At 32.5% G+C, this 27,146-nt stretch overlaps 2 protein-coding genes across 2 annotated transcripts; both read right to left on the reverse strand.

The window, feature by feature from the left end:
• Positions 1-5,818: 5,818 nt before the first annotated feature.
• Positions 5,819-7,923, reverse strand: LOC137831756 (benzyl alcohol O-benzoyltransferase). The gene is made up of 2 exons (XM_068639563.1): positions 7,312-7,923; positions 5,819-6,866 (listed from the first exon to the last, which is right to left on the reverse strand). Exons 1-2 carry the CDS (start codon positions 7,888-7,890, stop codon positions 5,988-5,990), a joined length of 1,458 nt encoding a protein of 485 aa, XP_068495664.1. The 5' UTR covers positions 7,891-7,923; the 3' UTR covers positions 5,819-5,987.
• A 14,553-nt stretch (positions 7,924-22,476) lies between these two features.
• On the reverse strand, positions 22,477-24,778 carry LOC137831758 (benzyl alcohol O-benzoyltransferase). Its single transcript, XM_068639565.2, has 2 exons — positions 24,243-24,778; positions 22,477-23,493 (listed from the first exon to the last, which is right to left on the reverse strand). Exons 1-2 carry the CDS (start codon positions 24,705-24,707, stop codon positions 22,567-22,569), a joined length of 1,392 nt encoding a protein of 463 aa, XP_068495666.1. The 5' UTR covers positions 24,708-24,778; the 3' UTR covers positions 22,477-22,566.
• Positions 24,779-27,146: the final 2,368 nt, after the last annotated feature.

The following is a 27,146-nucleotide window of genomic DNA, read 5'->3' on the forward strand; positions in this document are numbered from 1 at the left end:
GGGATATCCATTAGACCACAATGGAGGATTTCAGAATACATTTTCACCTCGTACCTTTCTACTCCAATTGCCCCAATCTTGCTCTTGTGAAAGTTAACTTTGAGACCTGAGCTTAATTCGAAGCATCTTAGAATAGCCTTGATACACATGATGTTCTGCACATTTGGTTCACATACGAAAAGGGTATCATCTGCAAATTGTAGTAGATTTACCTCCACCTTTTTACCCCCCACTTTAATACCCAAAAGCAGATTCTTTCTTGTGGCTTGCTTTGCTAACCCAGCTAATCCTTGTGCCACAATCAGAAACAAGAATGGCGCCAGCGGATCCCCTTGTCTAAGGCCTCTAGTTGGTTTAAATTCCTTTGTTGGACTACCATTTACCAAAACCGATATTGTAGCTGATTCAAGACATGCTCTAATCCATTGAACCCATTTCTCACAGAAACCTAGTCTTCGCATCATATAAAATAAAAAATCCCAACTTACCGAATCATACGCCTTCTCAAAGTCAAGTTTCACTACCACCCCACTCTTTCTCCTTTTTTTTAGATCATCCACAACCTCATTCAATACGAGAACACTGTCTAACAAACCTCTATTAGACAGAAATGCAGATTGTGACTCATCTATTACGTTGGCAATGACCCTTTTAATCCTATTAGCTAGCACTTTCGTCAAAATCTTATACAAGCAACCAACAAGAGAGATATGTCTATACTCTTGAAGGGATTGGGGATTCTCCGATTTTGGGATCAACATTATAAAAGACGCATTACAGCCCTTCGGGATCATCCCCTCTTTATGAAAGAATTTTACAGCTCCCAACATGTCTTTTTCTAAGATATTCCAATTATTTTTAATGAAGCTGAAGGTGACTCCATCTGGGCCAGGACTTTTATGACTATCACAATTCCAGATGGCTTCCTTTATTTCTTTTTCATCAAACGGTTCAGTCAGGAATCTATTTTCAGAAACGGATATCTCCTTGAAAACCACATTATCCAGCCTAACACCGATATCTTCGGTGGCCGACATCTTGTTTTTGTAAAAATCCAAAACCATCTCTTTTACCTTGTTTGGTTCTTCCACCCAGCTCCCAGATATATTACAATTCATACCTTTTATTTCATTCCTCATCCTTCTCCATTTGATAGAAGTGTGAAAGAATTTAGAGTTTAGATCCCCTTGCTTAATCCATAATGCTCTTGATTTTTGCTGTAATAGGGATTCATTTCTCTCATTTATAACCTATAACCGGCTCAAGAGTTCTCTTCTTACCATGATCTTGTTTTCATCCAAACCCTCCTCATCATCTCTCGAATCCAACTCTTGTATTTTCCTCAAGATCTCAAGTTTAGACTTTTCAGTATGCCCGAAAACATCTCTATTCCAACCTTTTAGGTCACTCTTTAGCATTTTTAGTTTCTCTTTTAACACCACAATTTCGTTACCTTGAACCAGGTAACTTTCCCACTTGCTTTTTACAAAGTTAACAAACTCTTTGTCTTCCTGCCAAATGTCAAGAAACCTAAAAGGTTTTGGACCCCAATCTGCCACATTTGATTTTAACACTAACGCACAATGATAAGATATTTGTCTCTCTAAAACGTATTGCTTACTACCTGGCCAGTGTTGTAACCATTCAAAGGACATCAAAAATCTGTCAAGCCTACTCTTTGCTTTACCGTTAGGTCTATACCAAGTATATTTTCTTCCAATACAGGGTATATCCACCATTTCCATATTATCAATGAAATTATTGAAACCTTGCATTTCTCTCTTATTGCCGCTTACTTTATTAACCCCCCTTCGTTCCTTCCCGTTTCTTATGGAGTTGAAATCCCTCAATATACACCAAGACCTACAAGGTTCCCTTTGCCTAATCTCCAATAATTCTGACCACATTTGTGTTTTCTCGTGTATGATACAGGAAGAATACACATTTACGATAACTACAGGGATATTTTTCTCCTTAGATAATCTAGAGAACACTATAAACCTTCTGTTAATGATTTTGCTGTTGCACTGGAAGAACACTTTGTGCCAAATCATAAGAATACCCCCTGACCCATTTACTGGCTCACTGTATAAGAAATCAATGTCATTATCGCCCCATAACTTACAACATAAATCTAGACTAAAATTACTCATTCTTACTTCTTGTAAACATAACATTTAAATCCCCTCCTTTCTAATAATTTCCTTAACATACCTCCACTTTACAAGGTTCTCGAACCCTCTCACATTTAAAGAGAGAATTCTCATTAACAACCTAAAACCTCCCCTGCTTCCCTTTTAAGTTTCATAAACCTATCCCTTTTTTCCAATTCCTCTAGGCTTACCATAACTTTTCCTTCTTCCCCGCAAGAAGCCCCTAACTGTTTGCCCAACTCCCACACTCTAATTGTTTCAAGGCTTCCATGTTTCAACCAAAATAAACGATTACAGTTATCAATGGCTGTATCAGAGACAAAAATACTAATTTGAGATAGAGCTGACCTTATATTCTTACGTTCGTCCTGCTTACTGCTCTTGCTTGATTCTCCCACCTAGAACTCTCTCCTATCCATCGTTTCAAACGAATTAGAATTAGTCGAATTGCATACGTGCTTTTTTTGGTGGTTCGCTTCGTCCTCGACCAATTGGATCCCCTTTTTCTTTTGCTTGCCGAACGGAAGGTATGTATCTTTGATTCTGCAAGATTTCGAATCCAAGTGAAATTGCTTGTGTTTGTTCTTTGCGCCTACAAGGATGTGTTGTTTGGATGACTGATTTGCCTCCCCCTCTTGTGACTCACCCAACGAATCCTCCACCCTCGATACGGACTTTGAAGAACCGTGATAGCCCCATTTCTTCCCTTCCGCTGGCGTCGAGATTTGAGTCTCTAGGTCTGCAATTCCTTCCGCTGCCAAAATCGTCGTACACGGAGTAGACCTCTTCTTCTCCTTCGTAACCTCATACGAAAAAGAGGGGAGCACGGACGTTGCTCTGTTTCGTGCATTGACTTGGTGTGAGGTGACTTTGTCAATCCCACTAAGACCTCCCTGCTCTGATTCGTCAAGAGAAATGAAGTTTTCAGATGTGGGCAACGAAGGCAAATAAAAATTTGCAGGCAAAAGAGTACATTACAAGAAAACAAGCAATTAGCTTCCAATTTTTTGCGTGGGCCATTTACGGACGCTACTATCGTCGGTCAAAGTGGCAAAAAACCCACGCAACAATCGCATTCGACGCAAAACGGACGCACTTATGGATTTAATTTTTTTTTAAAAAAGTCCAGTCTGCGTCGACTGCGGCCCACGCATATGCGTCCGCCGCGGCCAAGATTTTAAAATTATTTATTTAAATTTATTTAATGTATAACAAATATTTTAATATTTAATTCTTTATTGTATTTATTTTAAAATTATTTCTTTAATATTATAATAAATTATTTAATTTATCAATTTTTAATATAAATTAGTTAAATTAAATTTATTAAATTAATTAAGTGTTTGATTTAAAATTAATTGAGTAAAAGAAAATATGTATTTAAATTATTTAAATGTTATATAAAATATTTTATTATTTTAAAGATTATTTATTTTAAATTTATTTTATTTATATATTGTCATAAATATTTTATTTTTGAAATTATGATATAAATTAGTTAGATTAAATTTATTAAATTGATGAAGTGTTTAATTTTGAAATCATTTAAAAGAAGTTATCTTAAAAAGTTTATAAAGATTTGAATGTATTTGTGGATGTATTGTGAATGATAATAATTTGTCTGAATGTGATTTGGTTGGTATTTCTTCTTTACAGGTATCTTAGCTATTTATAGGTAAATTGGCTAGAAAACAAAATAAATTTGTTTTTTTTTCTTCCCTTTATGCGTCAGCCACCGCCGGCCCATGCTAGCTTTTTTTTAAATATGCGTCGGCTTTTGCGTGGCCCTAGCCCACGCAACATCTGATAAATTATGCTTCCGTCTGGCCCGCGCTAGTTTACATTTGCTTCCCAGTTTTTTTCGTCGATACTCGGGCGCACGAAAATCTGACGTATAAGCGTCCGTTTTTTACCCACGCAGAATGCTTGTTTTCTTGTAGTGGTAGCTCTCACTTTAAAAGCACTAAGACATTAATAGAATCACATTCATTCTTACAAATTTTTTGTAATGACCATTATTCACCATAGCCATATCACTCTCAACAACATTCCAGTTCTCCTTTGTTGAGTTCAGATCATTTAAGCCATGGATTTGTTTATCCATTTTCAATGTTGACATATTTTATACCAAAAAATGGAGTACAAAATTCCACAAAGAAAGACAATGACAGAATATAACTCAATGAATTCAAAAAGCAATGAAGATATATACAGTGCGATGCCACAAACTTATACGTAAAGATTAATCCATTCATAATACAGGTCATATTTCTTTCTAAGATGACACTGGTTTTGGATAACATGCAACCACAAATTGACAGAAGTGGTTGTTTTTTATCAGTGAAAAAACACTTTTTCTTACTTTTTTCACTAATTAAGCCATTTTGAAACACAACTACGCACCAATATAGGATTGGTAAGCTGCATATTTCTGTAAAGCATAGTTTCAGAATGCATTAAACGATGATGGTTTTGAGATTTACTTCCCATGTCTCAGACTATTTTTAACACTATTCGGGCAATGAAGCAAGGCAAACATGTGGATTTAGTCCAATGCTTTTTTTGCTACCTCAGTATTTCTGTGTAATGGTAGCTTTGTAATTGCGTTGACTTAATGAAAACCATTTTTGATGCAGCACATCAGGTGCCTTAAATAGCTATGATATATATTTAAGGCAATTTGCACAAAGTTCTAACAGTATTTGTATGCTGTAATTAACTTTATGTAACAAACATTGGAAGTGTTTTAGGGTTTGCTTTATTGCTTTTTTTTTAGGTATAAAGTTATTTTTAATTTGCATAAATATTTACTGTGGTATAAGAGGTTTAATTTAAATCAGATTACACAATGCATTGCTTTCCCAGTATTATAAAAACTGTTAATTTGCTTATTACATTTGTCCTTAGTTCATCACTCATTATTGTAATTTTTTTTAATCTATATGTATATGTTGCCTATATTAGTAACTATTTAATGTCACAAAAGAGGTTGAATGCAAAACAGATTACACTCTCATCTGCTTTACTACTATATTAAATATATACTGTTTAGTTAATTTCATTTGTGTTTGGAACCTCACTGTCCATTTCAATATTCAATGCAGTGTAGGCTTTTGATTCCTCTTATAGAGTTTGATTTATATTTGTTTTTACTTTATGTTCAGTTTGATGTCTACACTTTGATACCTACTTCAATTGCTTTACATAAAGCTTGAACATAGTAAATCTCATTTCAATCAAAATATTCATGGTCGCATCAGATGTTATTTACACAAATCCATATTTGTTTGATCCAACAATACAAAATGTGAAATTAGACAAATAGAAACTACTAAAGTATACTAGAAATTCCAAAATAAATTTAAAGTATTATGCTTTCTAATTTCTTGTTTAAGCTCTGTAAGCTTCCTGGTAAATCTTCCTTTGAAAATTTTCTTTATTTTTTCATCCTTTTTCTCTTTTGCCATATCCCTTGTAATAAGAAGTCCTTGAGAAGGATCTTCTCCTTCCAACCTCTCATCTTCTCCTTGAAGTGCTTCCTCTTCATATGATCTTGAGACTCTATGATAAGGTAATGCACGTGTATGGAGTTATAAGAATTTGTATATGTTTTGGTAAATTAGACCAACATGTTACCCACTAGTTAACTAGTAATGCCTAGGAACTACACCTGCTAAAATTCCATTGATATTTATCACAACAAACTAGTACATTTCTTCAAAATACAAAATATATCCCACACTATATCTACTTCTTTTCTCTAATCACATTATGAGAATGACCTATAATCCCATGAAATACAGTTTACTTAGGAGAAATGCTTTGAGGTTGATTTTAGTTGCGAAGCATGTGATTAAACTCTTTGGTAAACCTCTCCATAGCTTCAGCAGGCAAGCTAATCGGAAATATTATTCCTTCTTCTCCTTTTCCATTCTTAGCAGAACAGAAATAAGATGCCCCTGGAAAGCTTCCAGCCCCAGCTTCGGCCACTCCACCATACACAGCCTCACCCCACCCAAAATCCATGGCTCTAAATTTCACTTGTACCAAATATGACACAATACAAGACCTCACAGTTGTGAATAATAAGCTTCGTTCCTTCATCACCATCAAGTCGGCAACAGATTGCAAGTACTCTTCTTTCATCTCACCTTTCACTTTATTTATTAACTCCACTGCATACCCAAATGGGTTTTGGCAAAGCTTCCCTGCACTCGTTACTGCCGCCGGATATGCAAAAGCATTGCCGTAGTAACCAACTGGTAGTGGAGGATTGAATCGACCACGTGCGTTAACTATGCACATCATGCGAACATCCTCATTTGCCTCTATCTGCATTGCTTTTGTGCGACATCGCCAAAGACATGCTGTGATAAGATCAAATGTGGAGCAATGTTGAAGGTGTTGGGGAATGGATTTGCGAAGTGCAGCTATGTCGAGGCGTCCAAAGAAGAATGATCGTTGAATCAAGTTGTGGTTGGAAGAAGGGAGGGTATCTTGGATTTGCTCGTATTCAGGATGGTTGCGTGTAATGCGAGGTGGATCTCTTGCCATTAGGAGCTCCCTACGCCATACTGGTGCAATGGAAGGTTTGGTTGCTCCTCTAGCCATTTCGACCCAAGCGTTCATGAATTGTTGGTAACCAAAACCATCAGCCATGGTGTGGCTAAAGCGGAGAGCCAAGATGAAACCACCACACTTGAGTCGTGTCACCTGCATTTATATTCCATCTTCAACAATTCAGACAATTTCATTGTTTAACTCTCACATTAATTACGAAATTATAATATATATATATATATATTTAAGATATCAAAACTTTATTTTAAATTGAGTAACTTAAGAGAAATTAGCTAAAATGAAAAAGTAACCGGAATAATTTCAATATATGTCAATTTAATTATTTAATTTTAGTAAACTAAACACTTGTGCACGTGATTTTAGTGATTTTTTATTTTGAAAAATAAGTGAATAATAGATATTTTGAGTTGTTTTTATATTTTACTTTTTTAAAAAAACAAATTTCAAATGGTAGATTTTGACAGAATTTAATTGGGGAGTAACAAATAATTATATCAGAATTCAGTTCTTAAAATTAAAAAAAAAATCTAGAAAATGAATAAAACATGTCTTAGTTTGATGAGTATGTGTAGTGAACCTGTACGAGTAGAAGGGGAGTTTCGGTAATTTGTTGTGAGCAAGGAACATCGTACATCAGTTCATGGAAGCATGGGAATGGAGGCTGGAGAGAATCACCAAACTCAGCCAGTGTGACGTCAGCATCAGCCTCGATGAACATGGCTCCTTCTCCAGTGCAATCCACCATTAATTTGCGTTGAGGTCCTTCCCTAAGCCTACCTGCAAATGGGTAATAGAAGACAAGTGTTTGCGACAGTGCTTGCCGAATCACTTCAACTGGGTCTTTCTCTGCCATTGATTCCTGCTTTCCATAAATTTGTATCATTGGAATGTGGAAACGCAGGGCTTCTTGATCATCAATGTCGGAAAGTAGCTTGAGTTCATGAGGAGTGGGGATAGCAGGAGCCACCAGCTGAGGTTCGCACCTTCGCACTGTAAACTTTAGAGAAGAAGAAGAGAAAGAAGATGATAAAGATGAGGCCATGAGAATTATGAGAGAAGAGAAGAGAAGAAAAATGAAGCAAATGGATTTTGGTTGAGTGACTGTGAGTTCCTCGGACTTAGGCTGCAACCCTTTATAGATGGAAATCATTCTCATCAAATAAATTCGAAACACGTTTTCATGATGAGCAATAATACTTTTTATCTAGATAATCATTCATTATAAGATATAGACATTGAAGTGAATTATTATTATTAAACTAAAGTTTATAAATATAAATTAAAGTTAAACATAAGTTTGCATATAAGATTATTTATGAAAGGTCAGACATCAATACGAAAATGGACCCAAAGTGTCGCACAGCCACAATATAACCTGACCTTATCAAGTGCTTATCTGAAAGAAAAAAAAGTTACTAAAAAAAACATGTAGTCTGATCACGGTGAAGGACGTAAAAATTGTGTAAAATTAAAAAAAGTTACAGTAAGTTGTCAGAGGTCGTGAATTAAATAGTTACAGTAAGTTGTTATGTTGTTCTAAGTTTTAGAAGGTTAGGTTGTTTAGAAGGGAGGAACTCATCATCCACTTCTATTCCTTTCTTGGAAATAGAGAATGAGGGACAGCCGTGAACGACGATACTCCGGTGTATGGCGACAATGCCAAGGTGGATGGAGGGAGGACCAACGGGGGAAGCGGATCGTAGAGACAAACAAAGCGTCCTCAAACGAAAGCTCGACTTTTTTCTTCTCAAATTTTCCAAGTACCCATGGTGAGTATGACATGTTGAAGATTTTTCAGAGATGGGCTAGGGTGAAAGAGGTATTCATTTCCAAACATAGAAATAGGTGGGGAAGAAGGTTCGGGTTTGTGAGATTCTTTATGGTACCGAACGTGTTCAAACTAGAGAAGGAGTTGGATCAGATCTTCATTGGTGATATGAAACTTTATGTTAACTTGCCAAAATATAGGAGATCTGAGCATTTTCAACAAGGGGGGGCGCCACTTGCGGAAGGCAAGGATAAGCACCATGCTCATAGACCAAAAGGGCAATTGAGGGGCAAGGAATGGAGAGTAGTAAAAGGGAAGGGTGGTAACAGGGACCATCTAGTGAAGCAGTCGTATGCTGAAGTTGTTAGGAAACAGTCACAAGACCAGTGGACGGGACCAAGTATTGACACTACTTCAAAAGTTCTCCCATGGATGTCATATAGTGCAGTAGGTTGGATGGTACCGGATTTAAACTATACGGCTCTGTGTGAAGAGTTTATCAAAGGGGGTATGGCTATGATTAAGGTGAGACCTATGGGAGATAACCTTGTTCTCTTGACTCCTAGGGAAGGTGAAAGCATGGAAGATATTATTAAGCTGAATAAAAGTTGGTTTACAAGTGCCTTCGAGGAAATTGAACCGTGGTCTACGTCAGTTGTAGCGACCCATAGGCTGGTGTGGGCGAGGTGCTATGGACTTCCTATTTCACTATGGAATAAGGATTGTTTATCTAAGTTGGTCGAAGGCATCAGTCAATTTCTTTGGAGGGGTGAATATCGATCTCATAAATGGGGCTTTATGCCCAGTTCGTTCCTTTCGCGAGTGCGCGGACAAAGGGGGACCTTCTATCTGTCTGCAACATAATCATATTGGATTACCAGGAGAATCAAGTAGTGTGGACAGTTCAACGCCGAAAAAGAAAGAAGAATTTGATGATAAAATTAACTCAAGGGCAGAAGCAGAATCCAATACACCAGAGAGTGTGCGTAGACTCCGAAACCTGTGGGAGCAGGGCACGAAACAGTCCTGTGTGCGATGGAGATCGAAGGGAGGTTTAGGACCACTACATTATGGCGTCAATTCTTCATCTAGGTTAAGTCGCTGCTCCTTTGCTGAATCTGAAAGTGACATTGAACTTTGTAATAATAGATTGAGAATTGAGGATACTGTTGATGAGCCAGTACAGATTTGGGATGCGGGCAAACGGTTAGGTTTGAGGTGTTCAGGGGAGGAGGTGAATGTTGTAGTAGAACTGGAATGTATGGAAGTTAGGGACAAGGAAGTCAGAAAATGTGCAGAGGAGGGCACCAACCCCGTTGGTTTATGATTATTGTTGATCTTAATATTAGGGGGTGGGGGGGGGGGGGGTACCAAAACAAATTATCTGAAACATTGTATTACTAAGGAGAATGCGGAATTTGTGTGTTTGCAGGAGACAAAAACTACGACTTTCTCAGATATTAGATGTTTCTCACTTTGGGGAACAATAATATTGGTTGGATACATTATGAAGGCAATAATGGAGCTGGGAGTATGATCTCCATGTGGCAGAAAGATAAATTTTGCTATGAGACGCATGTTGTGGGGACTGGATTCATTGCGGTAGTAGGTCAACATATTCATTCTGGTCACAGGTGCTTCGTGGTTAATGTTTATGCAGCTTGTAATCTTAGAGCAAAAATAACTTTATGGGAAGATTTATCGTCTTTCAGGCGGACCTATCAGAACATGGCTGGTTGTTTTTGTGGAGACTTTAATGCTGTAAGAAGGGAAGATGAAAGGAAAGGTATTGGTAGGGGAACCAGCCAGAGGAAGGAGATGAGTGGCTTTAATGACTTTATTGACACAAACTGCTTGGTGGACATACCAACTGCAGGCAAAAAGTTTACTTGGTTCAAACCAAATGGTACTGCTAAAAGTAGGTTGGATAGATTTCTTGTGTCTGAAGAGTGGATTCAGTTTTGGCCTTTCTACAAGCAATATGTGCAGCAAAGAACTGTGTCCGATCACTGTGCTATTGTGGCGAAATCTTGGGTTAAAGATAGGGGTCCTAAACCCTTTCGTTCGATCGATGCTTGGTTTTTGGAGCCAGGATTCAAGGCGTATGTACAAGAGAAATGGGGCTCATACAATAGCCAGGGTAACAACATATCTAGCTTCAAGGACAAACTAAAATTGCTGAAGGCTGATTTGAAAGTGTGGAATATGAAAGTGTTCGGGTGTTTACAGACAAATCAAAGGCAAATCCTGAAGGAAATTGAGAACATTGACGTTAAGGATGATAATGAAGGTCTAGAGGAGCATGATCGACTAAAACGATTGGAGTTACTGAGTCAGCTACGATTGGTTGATAGTAAGATGGATTCTCTTTCAAGGCAGAAAGCAAGAGCAAATTGGTGTAAGTTTGGGGACATAAACTCCAGATTTTATCATACAACTATCAGATGGAGAAGACTGAAGAACGAAGTTAAAGGAGTGGAAGTTGGGGGGCAATGGTGTGAAGAACCGGAAGTGGTTAGAAGGGAAGCAAAGTCTTTGTTTGAAAAAAGGTTCACAGCTACACAAGATTCTGGAGTTAATCTGAGATCTGTGGAGTTTAAATGCCTTCCCCAAGAAATCAGCATAAGCATGGTTGCAAGTTTCACAGAGGAAGAAGTAAAAGAAGCAGTGTGTCAATGTGAAGGAACAAAGAGTCCAGGCCTGGATGGATTCAATTTCACGTTTATTAGGAATTGCTGGGATTGCCTTAAAAGTGACATTATGGAAGCTTTGCACTTGTTCCATGAAAATGGAGTTATACCAAAGGATTGTAATGCCTCTTTTATAGCCCTGATACCTAAAGTGCCTGATCCCTTATCTTTAGACCAGTTTAGGCCCATTTCCCTGGTAGGCACTTTTTATAAGATCGTCTCTAAGGTCCAAGCGGGACGTATGAAGGGTGTTCTTCCTTTGGTTATTGATGAAAACCAATTAGCTTTTTTGAAGAACAGAGGTCTGCTTGATAGTGTACTCATGGCAAATGAGGTGGTGGAGGAGGTTAGGAGGAACCGGAGAAGTGCACTCTGCTTTAAAGTGGACTATGAAAAGGCATATGATTCTGTAAGGTGGAACTTCTTATACGACATGTTACAAAGGCTAGGCTTCCATAGCAATTGGGTGAGGTGGGTTAGAGGGTGCTTGGAATCGGCTTCCATTTCGGTGCTTGTCAATGGAAGCCCAACAGAGGAATTTATCCCGTCAAGAGGGCTGAGACAGGGTGATCTTATGGCTCCTTTTTTGTTTCTCGTGGTTGCTGAAGGTTTGGCTGGGCTTGTGAGACAAGCGACTAAGCTAAAAATGTTAACAGGCGTGAAGGTGGGAAGGAAGGAAATAGAGTGCAGCATGCTCCAATTCGCAGACGACACTTTGCTCATGTGTGAGGATAATTTTTCAAATGTGTTCACGATAAAGACGATCCTAAGATGTTTTCAACTAGTCTCAGGTTTGAAAATTAATTTTCATAAGTCCAAATTGGCAGGGATAAATGTGGATAGGTTCACTCTGGAAACTTATGCCAAGTCTCTCAATTGTTTTACAATGCGCATGCCTTTCAAGTACTTGGGGTTAGAAGTAGGAGGGAACCCAAGGAAGGTACAGTTCTGGGAACCGGTTGTCAATAAGGTCAGAGCTAGGCTTAGCACTTGGAAAGGGAGGCGCTTATCTATGGCGGGTAGGATTTGCCTGATCAAATCTGTGTTCACATCTATTCCCCTTTTCTACTTATCTTTCTTTAAAGCTCCGATCTCGATCTGTAATACAATCACGAGCATCCAAAGGAGTTTTCTGTGGGCCTGGGGTAGAGATAATAAATCTATACCTTGGGTAAGTTGGGGGAAAATTTGTAAACCTTTTGAGGAAGGTGGTCTGCGTATCAAGGATATCAGGAAATTCAACTATGCGTTGATGGCGAAATGGAAATGGAGGCTAATGAGTGATGAGAAGGGGAAATGGAAAGATATTTTGGAGTCCAAATATATGGTCACTCTTGGTGGTGGAGAGACTTAGAAAAAATATGTAGGGAGGGTAATGGTGTAGGCTGGTTTCAACAAGCTGTTAAATGGAATGTCAGATCTGGGGACTTAGTTCGTTTATGGGAGGATCCTTGGATTAATGACAATAAACTCAAGGATTTATTTCCTAGGTTATACTCTATTTCGCTGAATCAAGGGATGACGGTGGGTGAAACTGGTTATTGGGATGATCATGGGTGGACCTGACATTTGAACTGGAGAAGGGAGAGATTTTGCTGGGAGTCGGATGTGGAGGAATAATTATTAACAATTCTAGCCAGGGAAGTTTTGGTTAAGGATGCTAAAGATTTTATTACTTGGAGTGGGGATTCCAAGGGGTTATTCTCGGTAAAATCAGCATATGGTCTCTTAACCAATCAGGTTTCTGAACCGAGTAATGCTGTTTTTAGTCTGTTATGGAGGACCAAAGCTGTCCCAAAAGTGTTAACCACGGCCTGGAGAATCTTGCTGGACAGAATTCCGACTTATCATAATCTTGTGGTACGAGGAATAGTGGTGAATTCACCTCTGTGTGTATTCTGTAACTTGCAAGTTGAATCCACACAACATTTGTTTTTGTATTGTGCTTTTGCTTACTGTGTATGGATGATGTGCTACCAATGGATAGGTGTAGTGGGAACACAAAATAGGGACATTTGTAATCACTTTCTGAACTTTCACTTAACTAATATGTCTAAAAAACAGAATCAGGTCTGGAGGGGAGTGTGGGTGGCCATCACACGAAGCATATGGGAGCATAGGAATAATGTTATCTTCAGACAAGAAGTTCCCGATCCCGAAGAAACTCTACAAGCAGCTCAACTTATAGTTTGGCTATGGCTAAAACATAAGGAAAGCTCGTTCTCATATTCTTTCTCTGATTGGATCCTTAACCCATTTCAATGTCTATTGAGTGTTTGTTAAATAGGGGAGGGATGGTGTATGCTAGTATTTATACACTATTGTGGGGCTGGTTTGTGGCAGGTTTAGGGTAGTTGGTGGTCGCCGAAGGTATGCATCATCGCCGTTTTTGAAGAAGGCCAACATGAACGCCGGACGATAAAGAGGCGTTCTCCATGCCTGCGTAGTCGGTGGTCGTCGAAGTGGTGCATCATCGCCGTCTTTGAAGAACAGAAGTTCATTTGAAGTGAGGGGCGATGTGGATGAGGACACGTGGAAGGCCAATATGATCGCCAGTCGATAAAGCGGCGCTCTCCATTCGTGCGTAGTTGGTGGTCGTCGAAGGTATGCATCATCACCGTGTTGAAGAAGGCCAACATGATCGCCGGTCGATGTGGCGGCGATCTCCGTGCGTGCATAGTCGGTGGTCGCCGAAGCTGTGCATCATCGTTGTCTTAGAAGAACAGAAGTTCAGATATTGGAAGTGAGGGGCGATGTGGATGAGGACACGTGGAAGGCTAGTATTATCGTCGGTCGATAAAGCGGCGCTTTCCATGCGTGCGTAGTCGGTGGTCGCCGAAGGTATGCATCATCGCCGTTTTTGAAGAAAGCCAACATGATCGCCGGACGATAAAGAGGCGTTCTCCATGCGCGCGCGTAGTCGGTGGTCGCCGAAGTGAAGCGGCGATCTCCGTGCGTGCGTAGGCAGTGGTCGCCGAAGTTATGTATCATCGCCGTACTTGAAGAACAGAAGATCAGATAGCCGGAAATCGTCGTGGTAGGCACATCGCCGGGTTTCCAGAAAGCTTAATTGAAGCTGTTAGAGGTTTACGTATAAAACTGAAGACCTAGGCAGGAGGTATTTTATGTTCACTGTCATAGGAGGTTGAGAGAGGCAGCACTAGCCATTGGGTGTGGAGGTTGCGGAAAGTCACTCTCCAAGTACCATTCAACATGGTGGGAGGACCTAATGGTGTTATGGTGGTGTGAAATTGTTGTTTAGTGTTTTGAAACAGTCCAACATTACAATAGTAGTAGAATGGAGCAGTTTTTATGATATATCTTTTTATCCCTTGTTTTGGGATACCTCGTGGAGGTCCTAAAAAACAGGGTTTGGGTTTTGTAAAGGGTTGGAATACCCCTTTTGTATCCCCTTAATTTAATTTAATTCTTTGCTGATAAAAAATAAAAAAAATAATAAAAATAAAAATAATCTTGATCTTGATCTTAGAAATTAATTTATATTTAAATTAACATTTTAATATAATATTAGTTATGTAATTTTCCTATAAAATCACTTGGTTGATACACGATATTAGAGTTGAACTCAATACCAAATATCAATTATACATGTTTGTTTTTTAAGATAATGACAAATAGTTAAAATTTGATATTAAAATTTTGATATGTTGAGAGTTATTTTTTTTTTCTTAAAAAATATTTTTGGTGTTCGAACTCTTGTACAAACTCAAAAAAAAATCTGGAACATGTAAAAAGAACAATTAATATTAAAGCTGCAATGTGAAGTCCCTATTTATCAAGACATGACAGGAACTTATCAAGATTCTAAAAGCTGGATCCCAAACACTCTTAAGAGTTATCGAAAGAATGTTATCCACGAAAGAAAAATGATGAATGTATTTCTATAATTTGACAATCATCACGCGTGCCACATTTAATGAAAAGTGATTTCTGACAGACGTACACCAATACAACTAGTATTCCCTACCGTGGTGTTCGTACTATGAAACCTTAAAATTCAACCAAAAATATCAACACTTAAACTTTCAGTTTAAAAGTGCGAGAAAATTTGAAAAAAGATTATTTTAATAAATTAATCTTTTATAATATAATTTTCTTTCATTAATAATTACATTTTGTAAATAAATAATTAAGACAAATATTATAATAAAAAATAAATATTAATATTTTATTTTAATAATAAATTGAAAATTTATTTTATTTAAATTAATTTATTATCATTTTAAAATATAATTTTTTATATATTAAAATATATAATAATTTATTCTTTTAATTTAAATTTTATTTACATTTTAAAAATTACTTTTTATATTAAATTTTATTACAAAAATCATTTTTATCAATTAAAATTTTAACTATATCCATCACATCACTCTCGTAAACTTTCATAAAGTTTTCTTTCATTTTCATAATTTATCTTAATCTAAACAACCTTACTTTCTTTACATTTTTTTTTTCAAATCCACTATCTCATCCAAACAAAGAAGTTCTACAAATATACTATTCATCAAAGATGAAAAAGTGAAAGACACACATGTTTTGATCTATTTATTTACACTAAAATAAGAGTGAGTAATAATGTAAAAAGTTATTGTTCACACGCTCACTCATTTGTAAAGAAAGACGAAAACCCTATCCCTAATGTTTAGCCCAAACACTAATCTCTAACCCTAATCACACCTTTAACCATAACCCTACCCGTAACACAACCCCACAACCACCAAACCTACCAAGCATCCCTTAATTCTAAACAATAATCCATAACCATGATGCATATACGAATACGTAAAAACCTAAACATACTAAAATTAATATAAATAGTATAAGTAAATAAACAAATGGTTCAAGTATCAATAAATTACAAAATGATTAACTTTTAGATAAATAAATAACAATAAACAGTTTTGTAAAAGAAATATTCATCCCAAAAAGACGAATAACTCAAAAACAATTTTATCTTTTTTGAAATCATTAACATACAAAAATTATTCTATTCCCTTCAAATTTTGTTGATTTATTTATTTTAAATTTTGTTTACGCAGAACATCAAAATATTTTAGATTTGTATTTATTTAAGATTTTGAATAAGTTAATAATTTTATTTATTTATGATACTAAATATTTACGGTTTCTCTTTTTATTTAGGATTTTGAACAAATTTAGGAATTTAATTTGTTTATGATTTTTATTTAATTTGAACATTAAATAATTTTTAAAAATTAGAAATTTTATTAATTTTAAATTTTTATTTAAGAACGCAATTAAATAATGACATTAAATATTTATGTTTTCTGTTTATTTAGGATTTTCTATTAATTTAAAAATTTAAATTATTTCATATTTTTATTTAAGTAAAATATTAAATAATTTAAGTTTATTTATTTAGGATTTTGAAAATAAATAAAAAAATATTTATTTTTTTATATTCTTTAAGTAGGAAATACAATAACTTAGAATTTTGAAAAACTTAAATTTTTTATTAATTTTAGATTTTTATTTAAGAATGTAATTAAATAAATTAGGATGTTGTATCTATTTAGTATATTTAGTATTTTGAATACTTTAGAAATTTTATTAATTTTTTATTTTTTATTTAAGAATGATATTTTTTTTTTGGATTTATTATAATTTAGAATTTTGAGAAACTTATAAATTTTATTTATTTTAGATTTTTATTTAACTAGGAAATACAATAATTTAAGGCTTTTAAAAACATAGAAATTTATTTGGTTTAGATTTTTATTTATGTATGACATAAAATAAGTTAGGGTTTGTATTTATTTAGAATTTTGAATAACTTAGAATTTTTTTTTATTTCACACTTTTAATTAAGTAGAACCTTAAATAAGTTAAGATTTGTATTTATTTAAAAGTTTGAATAATTTAGAAATTTTATTTATTGAAAATTTGTAGTTAAGTAAGATATTAAATAATTTTAATTTGAATTTATTTAAGATTTTGAATAATTTTAGAATTTTAATTATTTTATTTTTGTATTTACGTATGACATAATTAATAATTTAGGGTGTCTATTTATTTTTAGATTTTAAATAATTTTGGAATTTAATTTATTTCATATTTTTATTAAAGTAGAACATTAAATAATTTAGGTTATGTATTTATTTAGGATTTTGAAAATTTTAAAAGTATTATTTATTTTAGATTATTATTTAAGTATAAAATTTAGGATTTGTATTTATTTAGAAATTTGAAAAGTTAGAAATTTTATTAATTTTAGATTTTTTTTTATAAAAATGACATTAAATAATTTAGGATATGGATTTATTTAAAATTTTGAATAATTTAGGAATTTTATTGTTTTCAATTTTTGTTTAAGAATGACACTACAAAGTTTAGGATTTTTATTTATTTAGAATAATAAAAAACTTAGAATTTTAATTTATTTTATATTTTTTTTATTTAAGTAGGAAATAAAATAATTTCAGATCTTGTATTTATTTTGGATTTTAAATTTTTAAAAAAAATAATATTTAAGATTTGTTTTAAAGTATATATAAAATAAGTTATGATTTGTGTTTATTTAAAATTTTAAATTATTTGTTTCAAATATTCATTTAAGTATAATTCAGAATTATTATTTATTACGGTTTTGAATAATTTAAGAATTTTATTTATTATAATTTTTTTGTTTAATTATGACATTCAATAATTTAGGATTTATCTTTTTTATTATTTAAATTATTTAAGAACTTTATTTATTAAAAAATTTTATTTCAGTACGAAATTCAATAATTTATGATTTTTATTTGTTTAAAACTTTAAGTAACTTAAGAATTCTATTTATTGTAATTTTTAATTTAAATATGATATTAAATAACTTAGAGTTTGTATTAATTTAAAATTTTGGATAATTTAGAAATTTAGTTTATTTTAAATTTTTAAATAGAAAATTAAATAATTTAGATTTTATATTTGTTTTAGATAATTCTTTAAGTAGAAAATAAAATAATTTAGGATATGTATTTATTTAGAACTTTAGAAAACTTTAAAATTTAATTAATTTATATTTTTAGTTAATAATGATATTAAATAACTTAGGATATGTATTTATTTAGAATTTTGAATAATTTAGGAATTTTAGTAATATTTAATTTTTATTTAAGAATGACATTAAAAGTTTTTGGATTTATTTTTATTTATGACTTTGAAATTTTTAGTGATTTTATTTACTTTAAATTTTTTATTTAAATAAAAAATAAAATAATTTAATATTTTGTATTTATTTAGAATTTTGAAAAACTTATAAATTTTAGGTTATGATTTATGTGTATTTGAATTTTGAATAATTTAAAAATTTACTTTATTTTAGATTTTAATTTAAGTAGGACATTTAATAGTTTAGAATTTGTATTTAGTAAGATTTTAAATAATTTAAGAATTTATTTAAGATATTTTATATAAGTATGACATTAAAGAATTTTAGGATTTGTATTTGTTTAGATTTTTGAATAATTTAGAAATGTTATTGCAAATTTTTATTTAAATATGACATTCATTTATTTAGGATTTCTATTTGTTTAGAATTTTGAATAATTTAGAAATTTTATCTATTGGAAGTTTTTATTTTTATTTAAGTAGGACATTAAATAATTATTTATTTTTATTTAAGAATAATATTAAATAATTTAGGATATGTATTTATTTATAGTTTTGAATAATTTATTAAATAGGTTCCTGTATGTAAAGAACCTACCTTCACTAACCTTCCATTACTGACGGAACCAAGGATGATAATAAAGACTTCCCTGGTGGTGTCTGGACTGTGTTTTGAATAATCGGTTGGTTACCTCCCAGAGAAAATACTAAGTAAGTTTACCTTCCTCTTTAATTTTTCCTTCCTTAAAAGGTTGCTTTTAAACACATGGTAGTAGTTGAAAGTATTCAACCATGCTTGTGACATTTTGTTAATGTAGCATAATTTCCTAATTCTGATGATTAATATTTTTAATCACATGATAAAAATATGATGGTACCTAACATTGCTTTTGTAAATCACATCAATTGATATATGTTCAAGAAGTCAAAGGAATTAATCTTTCTATTAATTATGTGTAGGATGATAATACGGGCATGTTATGTGAGCTGGCTGCAGTCCGCTAAAAAAAAAAAATACGGGATGAGTTAATAATTTAGTCTTCTGACTTATTTAGATCCGTCTCGCATAACTTGCAGTTTACACGGGTCAACGTGACGCGGGTTGGCTGACCCGCGTAAATAAAAAAAATTATTTTAGTTTTTTAAATAAATAAATTATACCTCAGTCACTTATTATTACAGCGTGACCTTTATTTTATTTTATAAAAATTAAATTTAATGTAAAAAGAGAATATTTTAGTTTAATCATTTAAGTAAGTTAATATTAAGAGTGACAAAACTTTAATTATTTTTAATCAAACCTTATAACAACTCTCGTACTTGAATTTCTTTATATTTTAATCTTAACCGAATGAATTGAAATATGTATTAAATTTTAATTTTTCAGAAGGAAAAATATAGTTTTTTATAAGTACTAAAATTTTAATTTTTTTTATGCAGGCTGGCCCACAGACTACCTCTTATGTAGGGCGGACAAGTAAAATAAATCTACATTTTTTGTGCAAGGCGGACCAACTCAACCTGTGTTTTGTGGGCTAAACGTGAGATGGATCATAACAGAACATGTCAACCCACATTGTCATCCTTAATAATTATGTGATATCTATACACTTGGAAGCATGATATACTCAACAATACATATTTTCTACTTCTTGGGTTTATTGGCATGATAATGTTAAATTATTTTCTTATTTTACAGATATAGATTAGCAATGGTCATGTCTATGAATATGAATCGGCACCGCAGATGCTGTTTCTATTTGCAACCTTGTGAAGGCTCTTCAGTCCAGATCCTCGCACAAGGGAAGCTAAGTTCCCCACGTATATTAAGAATTCGCAAAGTAAAAGCTTTTATGTTTATATTACTTGACAATTGGTGCTGATAATTGCATTAATAATATTTGGATTTGTTGTTAAGATGCCTTACTCATGATTTCCAAAAATATTAAGAAAATTGTATATAAGAAGATGGTAAAAAAAATTGAGATAATTTTATTTTTTTATGGATTGAAAATATATGCAAGTGTACGAAAATTTTCTCTTTTCAAATAAGTAGTAATTAGTAAATATTGTTCATGAATCATAATAAACACTAACATAATTAACAAGTAAAGTAAACATGAATACAATATATAATGTGTTACCTTTTATTGGAAATAGCCACTACAACTTTACTTATTTTTTTTGAATTTTTTTTTTAGTTATTGTTCTAACACGATTTCAACCTCTTGGTTTATTTTTGGTAAAATTGTGCTATGAAACATGTTTTAGATTTGAATTTATTTATTTTTATTTAATCAACACGATTTTTTAAAACATTTTTACATGTTTTTGTAGAAATTGTTAGTTGGGAACATGACCTAACCTTAATTATTTTTTGTTTGTTAAAATATCTACTTTCAAGCACGTTTTCAACTTTAATTTTTCCTTTTTTCTTTTTATTTTACATTTCTTTTGTTTTATACCTAAATGATTTTTAGTTTTCTGAAAAAAATTATTTAATGGTTTTTATTTTTTTTTTTACTTTATTTTTGTCAATTGTTTCTTATTTAATGCATTTTTTTATTAAGTTAAATATTTGTGTGACAATCCAAAGATATTTTTATTAACATTTGTAATTGGAGAAAGAAAACTTTGATTTGGTTTTTTCAATTATTGTTAATATGTTACACGCAATCAAATTTAGGCTTAATAACAAATAAAAGACCAACTATCTTATTAACATTTGTAATTGGACAAAGAAAACTTTGATTTGGTTTTTTCAATTATTGTTAATATGTTACACGCAATCAAATTTAGGCTTAATAACAAATAAAAGACCAACTATCTTATTAACATTTGTAATTGGACAAAGAACACTTTGATTTGGTTTTTTCAATTATTGTTAATACGTTACACGCAATCAAATTTAGGCTTAATAACAAATAAAAGACCAACTATCTTATTAGCACTACATTCTTGAAGAAGTTGGTCGAAAGACATAGGGTTTACTCTTAGTATATTGCATATAATATATTTCATCCAACTTCAACTAAAATATCAGAGTTCAATAGTTGATTAACATAATTATTACGAAGTGGATTTTAAGCCTAACTCAACCCCATAAAACCGGCTTTAATCTCTAGTCGGTGTGGGATCTCCAACACACCCCCCTCACGTCGAGACTACCTACTCGTGCGTGAGACTATATATTATGGGTGGGTCCGATAGCGGGTGGCCTGATAAGCCCAACAAATACTCTTGCTAGGATAGACTCGTAATGGCTCTGATACCATATTACGAAGTGGATTTTAAGCCTAACTCAACCCCATAAAACCGGCTCTAATCTCTAGTCGGTGTGGGATCTCCAACAATAATTATTGATATTCTTCGATTTTAGTTACAAATTACTTCACTATCATGTAAAGATTACATTATATAATTTGCAAAATTGTTATAGGTTACAAAAGGAATAAGAGGATCTTAAAGAAGGAACGCATAGATCATATATAAATTTTCACAATATTGTTGCAGCTACAAGTCTAGTCATGGGTCACTTCAAAAGTACGCTTAGCGAGCTTTTCCTACTCTAATTAGTGTCTTGAACCTCTGGTTTGCATGAGATCAATCAAAATTAGGAAAGGCTAGAGGGGGGAGGTTGGGTAGAGACGGTTCGTTCCTAGTTAGGGGGTGTTGTTTTTGTTTCTAGGTAGCATTACATGTGATTGGCAGATGGATGTCACTCTTTTCGTATAAGGGTTGAGATATTCCTGAAATACCTCCATTTATTCTATTCTTTTTTTGTCGATAAAAAAAATGAAACAACTTATAGTTCAAGAAGTGTTGAAGATCTCACATTGACTAAAGATAATAACATTTTACCATATATAAGTGGATGTAAACCTCATTTTTTAAATTGGTTTTATAAGGTTGAGTTCTCTAGTTGTTAATAAGTTGTTTCATGGACAAATCAAATACCAATGAAGAAGTTAAAAAAAAAATTAATTATAAATTAACAATTTAACAAAACAAAATGGTATTGAGAAACAGATTTTCAACATTACAAATTTCTACCACCAAACACTCATTTTATAAGTATTAACTAGGAACTACACATGCTTAAATTCCATTAATATTTATCACAATAAACTATAAAAAAAAAAAACCCTTTCATAATAAAGTATATATCACACATTATATCTACTTTATTTTCTCCGATAACATTATGAGAATGACCTACAATCCCACGAAATACAATTTACAAGGTAGACGTTATAAAATTAGCAAAAGTGCTTTGAGGTTGGTTTTGGTTGCGAAGCATGTGATTAAACTCCTTCGCAAACCTCTCCATAGCTTCAGCAGGCAAGCTAATCGGAAATATTATTCCTTCTTCTCCTTTTCCATTCTTAGCAGAACAGAAATAAGATGCCCCTGGAAAGCTTCCAGCCCCAGCTTCGGCCACTCCACCATACACAGCCTCACCCCACCCAAAATCCATGGCTCTAAATTTCACTTGTACCAAATATGACACAATACAAGACCTCACAGTTGTGAATAATAAGCTTCGTTCCTTCATCACCATCAAGTCGGCAACAGATTGCAAGTACTCTTCTTTCATCTCACCTTTCACTTTATTTATTAACTCCACTGCATACCCAAATGGGTTTTGGCAAAGCTTCCCTGCACTCGTTACTGCCGCCGGATATGCAAAAGCATTGCCGTAGTAACCAACTGGTAGTGGAGGATTGAACCGACCACGTGCGTTAACTATGCACATCATGCGAACATCCTCATTCGCCTCTATCTGCATTGCTTTTGTGCGACATCGCCAAAGACATGCTGCGATAAGATCAAATGTGGAGCAATGTTGAAGGTGTTGGGGAATGAATTTGCGAAGTGCAGCTATGTCGAGGCGTCCAAAGAAGAATGATCGTTGAATCAAGTTGTGGTTGGAAGAAGGGAGGATATCTTGGATTTGCTCGTATTCGCGGTGGTTGCGTGTAATGCGAGGTGGATCTCTTGCCATTAGGAGCTCCCTACGCCATACTGGTGCAATGGAAGGTTTTGTTGCTCCTCTAGCCATTTCGGCCCAAGCGTTCATGAATTGTTGACAACCAAAAGCATCAACCATGGTGTGGTTAAATTGGAGGGCTAAGATGAAACCACCACACTTGAGTCGTGTCACCTGCATTTATATTTCATTTTCAACAAATTAGACAATTTCATTGTTTAACTCTCACATTTATTATGAAATTCTAATATATATTTAAGATATCATAATTGAAATTGTGTAACTTAAGAAAAATGAGCTAAAATGAAAATGTGATATGTCAATTTAATTATTTAATTTTAGTAAACTAAGCACTTGTGCACGTGATTTTAGTGATTTTTTTTTATTTTGAAGAATAAGTGAATAATAGATAAAATAAGATTTTAAAATGCAATTCACAGTATTAAAATAGGAGTTAGAGATGACCTCAACCATAAATTGTTGCATATTTATTTAAATTAAAACGAATTTAAAGATTTTAATAAAAAGTTATAATCTGGTTTTTGATATTCTATTAGACAGGTAACAATAATACTTATTAACAAAAAAAAAACTTATTAACAATATTATTGAATTAAAATAATTTTGTAATGTTAAAGTGATAAAACAAAAGCTGAACTGCAAATAACTACAACAAAAAATTAACTTAAAATTACTAAAACCAGTGGAAAGCCGTGAATCTTACATCTTATAAATTAAAACAAATTTGTCATGGATTTTAGGTAACAGATATCACACATAAAATAAAATTAAACAAATGATTAATGAATTATAAAAACAAGAATCAAAAGTGTTCTTCCAATACATTCGACATATACCTGAAATAAATAAAAAATATAAAATGAATAAAACGTGTCTTAGTTTGATGAGTATGTGTAGTGAACCTGTACGAGTAGAAGGGGAGTGTTGGTAATTTGTTGTGAGCCAGGAACATCGTACAGCAGTTCATCAAAGCATGGAAATGGAGGTTGGAGAGAATCACCAAACTCAGCCAGTGTGACGTCAGCATCACCCTCCATGAACATGACACCTTCTCCAGTGCAATCCACCATTAGTTTGCGCTGAGGTCCCTCCCTAAGCCTACCCGCAAATGGGTAATAGAAGACAAGTGTTTGTGACAATGCTTTCCGAATCACTTCAACTGGGTCTTTCTCTGCCATTGATGCCTGCTTTCTATAAATTTGTATCATTGGAATGTGGAAACGCAGGGCTTCTTGATCATCAATGTCGGAAAGTAGCTTGAGTTCATGAGGAGTGGGGATAGCAGGAGCCACCAGCTGGGGTTGGGACCTTCGCACTGTAAACTTTAGAGAAGAAGAAGAAGAAGATGATGATAAAGATGAGGCCATGAGAATTATGAGAGAAGAGAAGAGAAATTAAGCAAGTGGATTTTGGTTGAGTGAATGTGAGTTCCTAGGGCTCAGCCTGCAACCCTTTATAGATGGAAATCATTCTCATTAAATAAATACGAAACACGTTTTCATGACGAGCAATAATACTTTCTAAGACTTCAAAACTAAAAGATTATTCATAATTTTTTTTATGAAATAAACAATTTTAAAATTATATTAACCTAATTACAATTATAAACTGGGAATTTTCAATTTTCAGATGACAATATTTTTCAAACTAACAATAATCTGAAATGAAAGTGTATTACTCTTGGATGCATAATAAATCTTTCTCTTTCATGATAACATAAGATAAACAATACCGAATATTCTGAATATTATAACTTAAGAACAAAATAATTTTTAACAATGCTATTTTAATTCTTAAAATTAAAATAATTTTAATAGTAAATTTGTCTCTTATAATTTAATAGAGTATTATTACAAAGTGGACTTTAAGCCTAACTCAATCCCATAAAACTGGCTCATAAGGTTGAGGTTTGCACCCACTTATATATAATGAAAGGCTCTAATATCTAGTCGATGAGGGATCTTCAACAAGTATAATTATGACATTATTTAAGTTTTTAGTTGCTTAAATATTAAAATAAAATTTTATTTTTTCATGATTAAATTCAAATTATTTCATGTATCTAGATAATCATTCATTATAAGATATAGACATTGAAGTGTATTATTATTATTAAACTAAAGTTTATAAATATAAAATAAAGTTAAACATAAGTTTGCATATAAGATTATTTATGAAAGGTCATACATCAATACGAAAATGGACCCAAAGTGTCACACAGCCACAATATAACCTGACCTTATCAAGTGCTTACCAGTCAAAGAATATTTGGTATCCATGGTTTTGCATTTTTCATATTTTGTGTGTGTGGAATCACAATGGAAGATCTTCTTTTTTATTTATTTTACTTCTGCATATTTACGTATTCCTATCTCTTTAAATTGAATTTTCTTTATATCAAATCACACAAATAAATTTAATATTATATACCAATTGCACTACAAGAAAAACGCGAATTACATACAGATTAAAATCCGTATGTAAAATCAACATTACATACGGATTAAAATCCGTATGTAATTTTTGGCGCCATGCAGCGGGAATCAAAATCCGTATGTATGTTTACATACGGATTTTTTCCGTATGTAAATATTAGCACCATAAAATAAAATTAGCAGTGAATGGGATTCGAAACCAGGTTCCTTCAGCAATCCTTCAGCAACCAAGTAAAATTTAACCACTACACCAAGCAAATTCTTTAGTTTTATTATGATTTTTATTATACTTATTATTATTAATAATACTAACAATATTAATAATACAAACAATATTAATAATATTAATAATATTAACAATATTAATAATATTAACAATACTAACAATATTAATAATACTAACAATATTAATAATACTAAAAATATTAATAATACTAACAATAATAATAATACTAACAATAATAATGATACTAACAATATTAACATATGAATCACATTTAATTTATCTATAATCTACTTGAATCTAAACATAATTTATTATATTATCTATTAGTATGAATCAAATTTAATATATGTCATACTCATAGTCATCATATTACCTATTACATTAAAATCAACTATCATATTAATTATTATTTTACGATCATATTGACTTAATTAAGTTCATTATAGGTAGTTGGTTTTACTTGTGTGTTATAGTAAAGAATATTGTCAACAAACAATATTATCTTTTAACATAAAATGATGACTTTTACATTAACTACTAATTAAATCTCTAATACAGATTACTAGTTAGCATATCATTATAGTTTAAACTATATTAATTATTCCATAAATCTATGTAAAAAGTTGTTACTAAATAACCCTTTCTACTAATATATAAATCATAATGACAAAGTGATTAAATAATTTATAATTTAAAATATTTTAAAAATTATACATTATATCAATTTTAATCTATGTAAGTAAATATTTGAAAATAAGATTTTTTTTATCGACAAAGAATAAAAATAATTAAACAAAACATTTTAAGGATATTTCAATCCTTATACAAGAATCTCAAATCAGAAAAGAAGTGTAAGATACAAACACCTATATAGCCATCTAACAAAAACTTCACAACTACCTATAATAACCTATATTTGAAAATAAGATATCAAATAATTTTATATTAATATATATATATATATATATATAAATAATATGAAAGTAAATTTAAATTTAACCATGAGTTTTAAAAAATTAATGATTAAATAAAGAAATATATTAATCAATATATATGTATTTATAGTATTAAAGTTATATTAATATTATATAATTTCTTCCTTTTTCTCTCTATCTATCTATATCCGGATAAAAGTAATATTACTC

Source organism: Phaseolus vulgaris, chromosome 6 (genome assembly GCF_051622355.1).
Source record: "Phaseolus vulgaris cultivar YP4 chromosome 6, ASM5162235v1, whole genome shotgun sequence".
NCBI classification, from domain to species: Eukaryota; Viridiplantae; Streptophyta; class Magnoliopsida; order Fabales; family Fabaceae; genus Phaseolus; species Phaseolus vulgaris.